Below are 12173 nucleotides of genomic sequence, written 5' to 3' on the forward strand. Positions count from 1 at the left end.
CCCATTTCTGCAGCTGCCCCAGGCCAACAATCGGAGACTGGTAGGCAGGGGGAGTGGATGAAAATCGGGATCGTCCAGCTGGGAGGAAGCTGGAAGGATGACCAGATTGTGTGCCCTCTGCCCTGTGCAGGAATCTTCCCTAGTGGCCCAGTTCCAATGAGTCAAGCTTTTGCTCAAACACTTCCAGGGATAAGGAACTCCCTGTCAAAAGGCAGCCCAATTCAGTTTTGAAGAACTACATTGGTTAGGAAGTGTAAAGAATCCCAGCTCCTTTGGTTCTGCCTCTACAGCTGCCCTCCTACAGGCCACCTTAGGCTGTCACTGAGACCCGTAATAACACCCGTGACCACAGACGAACATGGTGTGCCAACAACCGTCTGGACTCTTGTCTCCTTCCAGACACCATCCTTTTGTCAACACAGCCCAATAGGACTTGGCTTTCCCGGCATCCACATGAACCTAAGTTTCCAGTAGAGGTGTTCTTGGCTGTCATGTTTTTATGTTGTTATTGTTGTTCATTGAACGCAAGTTACTAAGCCAATCTCCCTCCCTGAACCTGTGAGGTCGACTTTTCGAAGATGTTCAAAGATAGGCCTGTTGTCTCACCTTGTCACGCTTGATCCATCTTCCAATCTAAGCAACAAATTCTCAGCGAGTAGGTCACCAAAATTCTGTATCGTAAGATGAGTGTGACTTTCCTATTTATACCCATTCTGAGTCCCAAGGAACCTCAGGCTTCTTTCCTTTTTGCCTCAGAACATCCACAGGTGCACTTTCTCCCTGTGCCTCATACTGCATTCCTGTTACTTTTAAAAAAGGGTTCTGGGGTCCACATAGTCGAGAACCCAGCCCTGAATTATTCAAGAGTAAGAATAAACCCAAACCTTTCCTTCACTTGAGCCCGCCCCCCCAAATCTAGTACACCACTGCCCTTAATCATTCCTACTTGGCCACCACTCACACAGGTGCTCCTTTTTCCTGGTCTCAGGAGCTACCCACGAGTTCTCAACACGTTTACACAAGACAAAAATTCCCTTGCACACACCTGTACCCACCTCGTGCCATCCTCTCCCACGCTCCAGCGCGACTCAGCTGCCTCCTTCCTATACTCTGCTACTCTCTGTCCCCTCCGCCACCGGCTCACCCCTGGAACTACAGCAGGGTTTGCTCCATATTGGTCAGTGAGCAGCTGGACAGTTGACCTGCAGCTTTGTGCTTGAAGCAAATCCTCATTTTCCCCTCAAGAGGAGCCCAGGATGTTTAAGACATGGTAAATTCCAAAATTTACTCATTCCTCGGTGAGTTCCAAAAGAAACCACTTTCTCAACAGCCCCGGGCATTTCTTTCCTTTCCCCCAGTTCCTTTTGGACCTTAGGGCATTCACCTTGCTCCTCTTATCCTCAGTTCGCTTCTTTCCTTTGGTGTTTTGCTACTTTCTTTTGTCTTTTGGTTTGTTAGATCTCGAGGCTTCTCAGAGTTTGGACTCTGAGAGCCTCGAATTTAATATTGTTCGTCTCCAAGGACTAGTTTAGGCATACCCCTTCGTCACAGCTCCTCCGTGTTTCCTCCCCACTTCTGTGGCCTGTGGCTTCTCCGTAACAAAAGGGACCCTCCACTGAGGGCGGAGGATCCAAGTTGTTGTTGGCTGCAGAAAGGCGGCCTCTGGCTTGTGACCCTTCCAAATGGTCATGTGATGAGTCAGTGTTTCTATTATTCTCCCAAAGGTCCCTTCGTGCAGAGGCCTGGGGTGAGTAGCTCATCGGCGCCTACATGGAAAGGAGCCACTCCAGCTGGCTGTAGCAAAGCTCCAAGGGCAACCTTTCACCCCTCGAGAGGTGATTAATCGTTTTTAAGAGGGGTTGTGGGAGTGTGGCGGGAGAACGTCAGTTTCCAAAGGATTGCTGGAATTCAATCCAGAGTGAATATACCCAAGATTATAGCAAACAAAACAAAACTGCAAGGACTCCACAGCTCCCAAAGTCTAGACTGAAGCCACTGATACGAAAGAACCTTCTTACTCAAGGTAGCAGGTCTCCGCGGCTGCAGGTCAGACCACGAAAAAGGACCGGAATAATCCTCCCACCACAGCCTCTTTCTCACCTCCGCACCTTAGAGTCAATCCTCCATCTAGGATTAAATTTTTAAAATAATCACAATCTGGAGACCGTTGCTTGCCTGCCTCATTAAAGCTGGTCTCTGGCATGGGGGCAGGCCTTTTCAATTCAAACCATGACTTGAAGAATTCAAATCACAGTGTTGAGTTTCAAGTTCAAACTGTGGTTTTTTTTGAGAGATGCTGATTACTTTTTCCCTTAAGACCCTTACTCCCCACCCTCAGAAATCCCAGAAGAGGAAGGGGAATAGAACAGTAAAGAAACACATGGAATGCCTCCTAGGAAAGGAGACTTACTCCCAAAGACCCCCAAAGCGGAGATGCTTCCTTGCCCTTTCTCTTTTAAGCTAGAATCTCCCAAAACCACAGTTTGAACTTGAAACCACAATTTTCCTGACACTGTATCAAAGGCTGGTCTTAAAGGAGCCTGCCAATATGCCCAGGATCAACCCTCCTCTCCACTGTTGGGACAGAGCAGCCTTTATTCCCACTGGATCACTGGTGGAAATGTGGGCCCAGACACTGTGACCCACTGAGCCAAAAGAAGACAGGCTCTGTTTGCTGGACAGAAGGGTGAACCCCAAACGTGTCCTACTCCTGTATTCTCAAACCCAAGGCGCCAAAGGTTTACCTGATTAAACCAGAGGAAATAAAATCAGACTCCAAAGGGCATGTGGCAACAGGAAGCTGGGAGGTGCATGAGGAGCTCCTTGCCCTGGCCAAGGAGCAGCGCCTGGGGGCTGCTTGGCTGGACGCTGTACACGTGTCTAAAATGACACCAGGAAAGGGAGCCCCCAGGAGCAACCCCCAGGCCCAGCAGGTTACTAACAGAGGCGACTGGGAATCAAATGGTGACTACAGGGTCAAGAGCAATCAAAGGCCACTGAATTTTGAAGACCTGACTCCCGTTATCCTTGGGATCCCACCAAAAACGATCACATGGCAAAGGCGCAGCTGTCGTTTCCCTCCTTGGGAACCGCTGTTGCAGCAGCAAAGGCAAGTGACTACAGCAGCTGCCGTAAAGGAAGGAAAGGACTTTACACTGAACCGGTGCAGTGTGACCGGGTTGATGCTGGGGAGCTGGGCAACCAGAAGGAAAGCGGAAGCAAATGGATCTTTCTTCTTAGATTCTACTTTATTTGGTAAAACTCGGAAACTAACAACCAATTCACGGCCCCCGACCTTCTTCCCTCTGAAGAAGGCAGTTCCCCAGAGACAAAAAAGGCTGTGGCTTGGGTAACACCCACCATCTCCAGGTTTCAGACTCAGAGCAGCTCATGGCCTGGTGGTCAGGCCTCCAGACCCAAAGCTCTCAGGCAATAGAGAAAGCAAAAGGAAGCTCTCACTTCAGAGACAACGACCCGTCCCACCCCCTTCCCCCCTACCCACAGCCTCCCCACACCCCAACCTAAATAAAAAGATAGCAGAGGACAATGCATGAGTGTGATACACACACACACACATACACACACACATACACACACACACACACACGCACACACACACAGAGCTTCTTTTCAGCCCAAGAGCTGCAAAATCCCTCCCTGGAAGGACAACCGGCAACACCAATCAAGCGTTGGTGGTCCAAAGCGATGGCTGGAATCATCTGAGACTGGTAAACATCCAGGGAGAAAATACTTCACCTTCACCCCGTTCCCAGGTCTCCAGTGAACTGGTTTTAGTTCAAAGAAATCCCCATTTCCACACAGGTAGACTGTGGCCTCTGGGACAGCTGGCTTAGGGGAAGGTTTCCCCTGGCCGAGAAGACAGTGGTGGGGGAGGGGAGCAGGGCAGGAGAGCAAAGCCTTCAGGGAGGGTCTGGGAAAGGGGACCCCAGCCCTTGGCTAATGGATCCGCGTCAGCTCCTCCACAACCTTGATCAGGTCATCGGCGGTGGCCTCTCGCTTCATTCCGCTGCCATCATCGTACTGCAATGAGGAAAGGGGAGGACTGTGAGGGCCACTGGGGTGCTCTCTCACCCCAGGGAGGGGGAAAGGACAGTCACAGCGAGAAGCACCTGTCGGCAGTATTGCCGTGGCAGGGAAGGAGGTCTCATCGGAAACCCACACCTTTCCTTAAAGGTACAAGTCAGCAAGGTCTCCTGACAGCAAAGCTGGTTCGAAGGCCACCACCTGGCATACATTTCTCTCCCTTCCAGAATGTCCCCCAGAGGCACCATCTCCAGTGAACAATACCCCAAAACTCTGCACTGTGGCAAGGTCTCTTCCCTATAGGATCCTGACCCTGCCTCCCATCTGTGGGTTGCCAGAGATCTGCACATGCCCGAATATGCCCTCACTCCTGGAGGTCACACAGGTGAAGTTCCTCGTACAGTGCCGTGACCCTCAGCCACATCCCCTTGCCTTCAGACTCCACCTTCCCACAAGGGTAGGAAACTACTTAGAAAGAGCCGCTGGTACTTGGGGGTGGAGGCAGGAGACACCGGCACTCTGGTGTCTCCAGCACGCCTGGCCCCGCCATGGACTTGGGTCACAGTCCAAACACCGCACAGCTCACCTGTAGGTTTGCCACGACCTCCTGCATCTTGGGCCGGCTGATGTCTAGGAAACTCTCAATCAAGTCTCCATCAATGAAGCCTGTGGCCGGTTCTGTCTTTCGCTCAGTATGAAAGGATCTCCAGGTGGACAGGTGAGTTAAGGAACATGCAATTATCTGCAAACAGCCTTACTCTCAGTCATCCCCGCCTCTGCCCAACACCACAATCTAAAGCGATCACCAGGATGAGAACAAGAAATGTTTGCTCTTTAGACAGTTTTGGAACTGAAAGGCCTTAGATAAAATTATCACCTGATCCAAATATTCTCTAGTAGAGTGATCTTCAAAATGTTTTTAAAACATATCAGGGGCACCTGGGTGGCTCAGTCAGTTAAGCATCCAACTCTTGATTTCAGCTTAGGTCATGTTCTCACAGTTCATGAGATCGAGCCCCATGTCGGGCTCTGTGCTGACAGTGCGGACCCTGCTTGGGATTCTGTCTCTCATTCTGTCTGTCTGTCTCTCTCAAAATAAATGAACATTAAAAAAATACTTTAAGAAAACTACAGATCAGACCCTCTCCTTAGCACAGAGCCTGGCCACATATGGACGTTTTCCACAAGCACTCCAGGTAGTCCGAAGTGCACACCCGGGAAGAACCAGGCTTCTAAGTGTAACCTTGATCTACACAGATGAATAAACTGAGGCTTAGTGGGAGAAGAAGCATGCCAAAAGCCCTGCTGGGTAGCAAAAGCTGACACACCAGCCCATCGCCTCTATCGCAGGTAAGAGCTGGACCGTCCTGCCTTGGAATGGGCCCAGAGCGCTCCCGCCCTCCTGCCTGGGGAGGGCTCTTTCTATCTCCAGGAATAAGCAAATGTCCAGCAGTACTTGGATCCTGGGTGTCACAGGGGCCTGATCCCTGGGCTTCTGGAGCTTTCGGCTTCTTCACTTTTCCCCTCTTCTCCCACCAGCCTCTCCCACAAGAGTTCTCAGACCCTGCTGTCCCCAACAAGATTTCTGAAAGCACATTCCTACGTGGTCATCTAAATTTCCTGTTTGACATGCAAGGTCAGAAAGACCAAAGGCATATTTCAAGGACACAAATAATACATTTCTAAAATGAACCAGGTAAGCTGGGTGATAAGTACATGGGGAGTCACTATACTATTCTCTCTGCTACCGTGTGTTTGAATTTTTCCAGAAGTATATTAAGCACACACACACACACACACTGGGGTGCCTGGGTGGCTCAGTCTGCTAAGCATCTGACTTGATTTTGGCTCAGGTCATACTCTCACGAATATCTGAGATCAAGCCCTGCATCAGGCTCTGTGCTGACAGTGGGGAGCCTGCTCAGCTCCCTCTCTGCCCCCTCCCCATGCTTGCTCGCTCAAAACAAACAGACATTACAAACAAAACAAAACAAAACAAAACAAAACAAAACAAAACAAAACAGGGGCGCCTGGGTGGCGCAATCGGTTAAGCGTCCGACTTCAGCCAGGTCATGATCTCGCGGTCCATGAGTTCGAGCCCCGCGTCAGGCTCTGGGCTGATGGCTCGGAGCCTGGAGCCTGTTTCTGATTCTGTGTCTCCCTCTCTCTCTGCCCCTCCCCCGTTCATGCTCTGTCTCTCTCTGTCCCAAAAATAAATAAAAAACGTTGAAAAACAAAACAAAACAAAACAAAACCCACAAAAGTCCATTCCCCATGGGAAGCTAGTCAAGACAGTTCCTAAACAGCAGCAGTTTCCAGAAGCAGCCTAGGGTAATGCAGCTGTCTACCTGTGCTGGGACACGCCCCTGGAAAGGATATAAAGAGTGCTCGATCTTGCCCACACTTTTGATGACTTTATTGAGTCGATTCTGCATGTCCAACAGCAGGTTGTACCAGCTCTCGGACAGCGAGGTCACCAGCCCTGGAGAAGCAAAGGGAGCCGTGAGCCGCAGAGCCCGCGGCACGCTTCCTCCTCCGAGGGCAGCCCGGGGAAGCCGCACGAGGAGAGCCGAGCTTGCGGCGGCCTCTGCTAGCGGACGCCTTGGCAGCGGCCCACCGCCGTCCGCGTCCCTCCGAACGGGGGTCCGTGCTGCAGCGCGCCCTGCAGGCGCCCGCCTTACCAATCATGCCGTTGACTGTGCCGAAGAGCACCGAGCCCTGCGTGGGCGTGGAAGTCTCGCCCAGGTTCTGCATGACCAGAGAGCCGTGGCAGAAGACGTTGACGAACTCGCCCAGGTGGAAGAGACCGACCTCCTGGAGGTGCTGGCGCTCCTCGTCGGTAGTGGCAGCGCTGAAAGACAGCGTGAGAAACTCGCTCCCTGCACCTCCCGTCCCCGCCACGGACCACACGCACGGGACACCATATGCTCCGCGTCCCTGGTGAGCCCACGCACGCCCCAGCGGAGGAGGCGGCCTGGAGACACCGACTGCTGTGGCTCTGACTCCCTCGTGGAAGAACTCTACCTCAATGAGGAGGCGCACTGACACCGAAAAAGGACCCGACGTCTTCATCCACCACTCGGGGGCCCTGCCCCCCGCCCCGCCGTCCCCAAAGCTGGTCACTCACCTATCCTTTTGACACACAAACAAGTTAAAAGCATTTTCAGCCCCCAGGAAATTGTCGTCATCCAAGATTTCGACAGCACTCATCCAGTTAGGATTGAAGTCTCGAGCAATCTTCAAATAGTAAGGTACAACAAGAAAATATAATCAGCAGTGTGTAACAGAAGCGAGTTCTCCGACTGGTCTTTTGGCCAGAGGCCAAGAGCCCGCCCCGCGGAAGAGATGGCCCTGTGTTTAACGACTGCCGCTCTACAGAGATGCTACCCCCATCTCCGGCCAGTGCATCCCAGCTGGTTGCACCTGAATGGGGAGATTCAAGTGCCAGGGGAGGGTCCTCCGAAAACACCTAACCAAAGCAGAAAGTATGCTCCGGGAAAAACCTACCCCCGCTGGGCTTGATTACCCCTCCCCACCGCAGAAACACTCGCGGAGGCCACATCGTGAGACGTCTGCCCCCGACCCCAACTACCTCTTCAAAGTTCCCCTCCATGGGCTTGTAGGCAAGCAGCAGCACTGAGCGCATCAGGTCGCCCACCAGGATGAAGTCGCCCTTGGTCTTCAGGTAGAGGGCCATGATGTTGTTGTAGTGATTGCACTCGGTGCGAAGCTCCTTCTCTGTTGTCCACTCATAAAGCCGCACCTGGGAAGGACATCCCGTTTCTCTCAACCCGAGGGGCCCCAAACCTCTCAGAACGGCCCCTGTCCCCCTCTTCAAGCCTCCACGTGCAGCACCATTTACCGGAGTGCAGCATGGGAGGTGAGCCGGCTTGCTGCGGAACTTGCGTGAATATTTTATTTTGGTATTACACACTTACGAGATACGAAAATAGAGTGAGCACGTCAAACTGGTAATAAAAAGTTTTCCTTTACGTAAAAAAAATGAGTCCAGTGTCAAGAAAGATACCAAGTAAACAGTAACGCAAGCAATACTAAAGACACAACAAAAGACGGTCTTCTCGTGACTGACAGTTGAGAACTGACCTACAGAAATATTTCTGGAGAAAGAAGATCCATCTTGATCAGAAAGGAACAAGATCACCTCCCGACGAACCGTCTTTTCTGAACCCTTCTCAGAACATATGTTCTTAGAACATTCTGACGTGAACCCAATGAGCAGAGAAAATGGAATAGAAAGTCCAACAGAAACATGGTCAAATAACTCAAGGACTCTTTCAAATAACTGAAGGCTCAGGTCTTTATCCCAGGGTCGTGGGATCAAGCCCTGCATTGGCCTCTACACTGAGCGTGGAGCCTGCTTAAGATTCTCTCTCCCTCTCTCCGCCCTCTTCCACTTGCACGAGTGTGTGCGCTCAAGAAAGAAAGAGAGAAAGAAGAGAGAGGAAGGAAGGAAGGGCCCAAAGAACTAGATCTGTGGCCACCCCTCCACCCAAAGAGTTTTCCCCCCTTTTTTCTTCTCCACTGCTATGTTTCTTCAGTTACAACCACACCTCCAAACTAATGAAGATGCTTTACAATCCAGCAGACAAACAGATACATATTCGGCACAACCCAGTCAGAGGACTCCACTCCCTGGAGAAGCCTGCCCTGGCAGACCCCCAGGATCCAGGTGGCCCCGCCCAAGGCTTCGGCACATACAGGAACTGCTGGACAGAATATATTAAGCCATGATTTCTCAGGGTATGTGTAATGAAACCGGACTCCAAAGAGGCGCCTGCCCTCCAAGAGTCATGCGTGACAATTACAATGGCTACCACACCTCCATCGGCAGGGTCATGGGTACCCAGAGCCCCCCATCCTTGGGTAAGCCCACTCCAAGAGTGGAGTAAAAATGGGGCCAAACACTCAACATGCTCCCGGCAACACCCCCCACCCCCTTCATTCACAGTCTGTCTACTCTGGAGACAGTCAAAACCAAGGTCAGACACCACCAAAAATCCAGGATGTCCACTCTTTAACCCAGCAGGTTCTGTCTGCTATCTAATATGGCAGCCACTAGCCACAGGTAGCTACAAAACACCTCAAATGTGGCCAGCCCAAACTGAGATGTGCTTTAAGAGTAAAAACACAAAGCAGGTTTTGAAGTCTCTGTATGAATAACTCACAAAATACCTCCCTAATAATTTTTGCATTGACTACATGTTGAAACGATAGTTTGTACCTATTGGGTTAAATAAAATACATTCCTCAAGTCAATTTCATCTACCCTTCACTTTTACTCACGTGACAACAAGATAGTCTAAAATTACACCTGCAACTCCTATGGGAGCTCCGTTAGACAGCAATGGTCTAGCCACCTCTTCCCTAACCTCGCATTCCACCCCCCCCCACCCCCCCACGTCCCGTGCACAGGCTCTGCACCCGCTTGCTGGAGCACAGTCCCTGGGCAGCCTCCTCTCTGGCCAATCTCCTTTCTCTCAGACGTGGCTCTTTTCACAAGGACTCCAAGCCCTCTCAACTTCTCCCTGCCCCTGTCCCCTGTACTGCCGAGGCTGGAGGAAAGACAGGCTTCCAAGCACTCCCAGCCGGTCCTTTCTCACCTCCATCCTGCCTCCTCCCTGACATGCCACCCAGAAGCCCACCCCCTCAGACTCTGCCAGCCCCAGAGCAGCCATGCACACCCCCACCCCACCACTCTCCCCCACACAGCCTTCCTGGGATCCTTGGTGACTTTCACACTCATAGAAAAGGCCCAATACCGACTCCTCTCCTCTCCTCACCCCCCTCTCCTCACGTATCTTGTCCATCCAACAGTCACCCTCAGAACCTGCCACTACACGATTCCAGAATCTTGTGTCCTTGGTTTCACTGCCTCTCAGACCACTCACAGACAGCGAGCTCCTTCTACTTCCCAGTAACCAATACTCTCCTGGTCCGCAGCCCTCCAGGTCCTGAGGCTACGAGCCATACCTCCTGAACCCTCTACTCCCTCCGTTTCCACCCTTTCTCTCAGCTCCTTCGGAGGGTAGACACAACCAAGTGGGCCGGTGCTTCCGACATCCGGGGCCCACAGGGGTACTGCGTCCCACCTCCCATCGGTCTACTCAAAAACACAGCTCTGGCACCTCGTGTCTAATGGACCGTTCTCGTCCACACAGAAGCGTGCAGCCGTGTTTCCAAGCTTGAAAAGCTAACAACTCTCTTGTCCTGCCACCCCTGCAGTCACCCCATTACTCTTTTCTCCCTTCAACACCAACTCCCTGAAAGCGGTTCTAACGCCAGCAGCCCTCTCCTCCCAGTCCTGGTCGAACGCTCCTCTCCCAGCTTTCCACCCCACTGCCCACCCAGAGTTGCTCTGGCCGAGGGCAGCAATACCTTCCACGGTGGCAAAACCAGAGGCCAACTCGTAACCCTTACGTTACCTGACTTCTGACAGCACCTGTAATTTATCAATTCGCCCCCACCCGAAATTCTTTCTGTGGCTTCCAGAACACTTTTCTCTCTTGGTTCCTCTCCTACTTCATTCCTCACCCCTTCTGCGTTTGGCTCGTTCTTCCCCATCACCCCAACTTATGGGCCGGAGGATCCCAGGGCTCGGCCTTCTGGTCCCTCCTCTACCCACTCTCAGCATGTGGATGATCTTGGGTGACCTCATCCACACTGCTGGCTTATTTATTTATTTTAGTGTTCATTTATTTTTAAGACCTAGAAAGACAGAGCATGAGCGGGGGAGGGGCAGAGAGAGTGAGACACAGAATCCAAAGCAGGCTCCAGGCTCTGAGCTGTCAGCACAGAGCCCGACACGGGGCTTGAACCCACAAACCGCAAGATCATGACCTGAGCGAAGTTGGACCTTAACCGACTGAGCCACCCGTGCACCCAACACACTGCCGGCTTTAAGTGCTGTTTCATAACCGCTGCCCTGCCATCTCTAGCCCATCCGGCAACCATCGTGACATCTTCACTAACGTGACTACTGAAACCCAGGAGGTCCAAAACCAGGAAACCTCTGGTTTCCTCACTGGGACACAGAAAAATACCTTTGGTCTCTGCCCCCAGTTCCTGACCTAGAGTGCTCCCAAAACCCTTGTAACTTCCTAAATGAGAGCAGCATTTTACACTGAGCTCCTAAATCCCCCGGAATTTCCCGGGTGACAAGAGTCCTTGGTTCTAATGAGGTGCCTCTTGGTGGTTCCTGGATAGTTCAGGACGTGGGCCGGTGCCCATGATTAGAAGCCTGGACCTGTTGGCCCCCTCCCCCATCCTCTGGGGAAGGGAGAGACCGGAGATTCGATCATGCCTGTGTGCCGGAGCCCTCCCTACCTTCTCCAGCGCCCCTGCTCCCAGAAACCAGCCGCTGCTGTCCGCATCAGCACTACCGCCTGACAGATCTCACCGCTGCTGCCCTTGGGCTCCTCCGGCCTTTCCCAAAATGTGAAGTGATCTTTCCAAGACAGAAGTCCAACCACATCCAAGCATTTGCTCAAACACTCTAGAAGTCTCCATCATCCTCACAGTAAAACCCCAAAGTCCTTAAACAGCCTATCAGGCCCCTGGCTGCCCCTCTGACCCCCCTGCCTGCCCCAGCTCGCTCCCACGCAGACAGCAGAACCGCTCCTTCCTCCCACTCCTCGCACTTGGCTTCTCCGAGACACAGGCATGGCTTCTCCGTCCCTCAGGAACCTGCCCGGATGTCACTTTCTCAGCAAGAACCGCCCCCCACCCCCAACCATGTGATGAAATAGCAGTCCCCACCCCATGCTGCTTCTGGCACTTCCTCAGTCCCTGCCCCACTTTTATCTCTCATCGTCTCAAGAACAGATATGTGTACTAGCTGCTCGTAGGTCCCAGAACCAGCTCTTTGTCCACTGCTACATCTCACACCTACAGTGGACTGTTTCACGGGACCAGTACTTCCGGGACGTACCGAGGATAATAACACGGCTTGGCTCACCTTGTTCCGTACAGATGGAATAGTCCCCCGCCACGGCCCACTCGCAAGCACAGGGACTGCAGCCCGCACCCTGTTCTCAATACCCACAGCACTCAGGATCTGATAGGCACGGGGGGCTCCCGTAACCAAGGCCAAGAGCTGGGCCAACCCGAGC

At 52.4% G+C, this 12173-nt stretch overlaps 1 protein-coding gene across 5 annotated transcripts in view; it reads right to left on the reverse strand.

Annotated features, from left to right (window-relative positions):
* Positions 1-3229: 3229 nt before the first annotated feature.
* DDB1 (damage specific DNA binding protein 1) overlaps positions 3230-12173 on the reverse strand; it is a 29445-nt gene continuing 20501 nt past the window's right edge. For all 5 annotated transcript variants that reach the window (XM_042958795.1, XM_042958796.1, XM_042958798.1 and 2 more), the window contains 6 exons: positions 7637-7807; positions 7172-7281; positions 6726-6895; positions 6424-6526; positions 4631-4754; positions 3230-4041 (listed from right to left, as the gene is read on the reverse strand). In XM_042958795.1, coding sequence (XP_042814729.1) covers positions 3958-4041; positions 4631-4754; positions 6424-6526; positions 6726-6895; positions 7172-7281; positions 7637-7807 — 762 coding nt within the window. In that variant the 3' untranslated portion in view covers positions 3230-3957. The remainder of the gene's footprint in view (positions 4042-4630; positions 4755-6423; positions 6527-6725; positions 6896-7171; positions 7282-7636; positions 7808-12173) is intronic.

This window comes from Panthera tigris, chromosome D1, assembly GCF_018350195.1.
Source record: "Panthera tigris isolate Pti1 chromosome D1, P.tigris_Pti1_mat1.1, whole genome shotgun sequence".
In the NCBI taxonomy this organism is placed as follows: domain Eukaryota; kingdom Metazoa; phylum Chordata; class Mammalia; order Carnivora; family Felidae; genus Panthera; species Panthera tigris.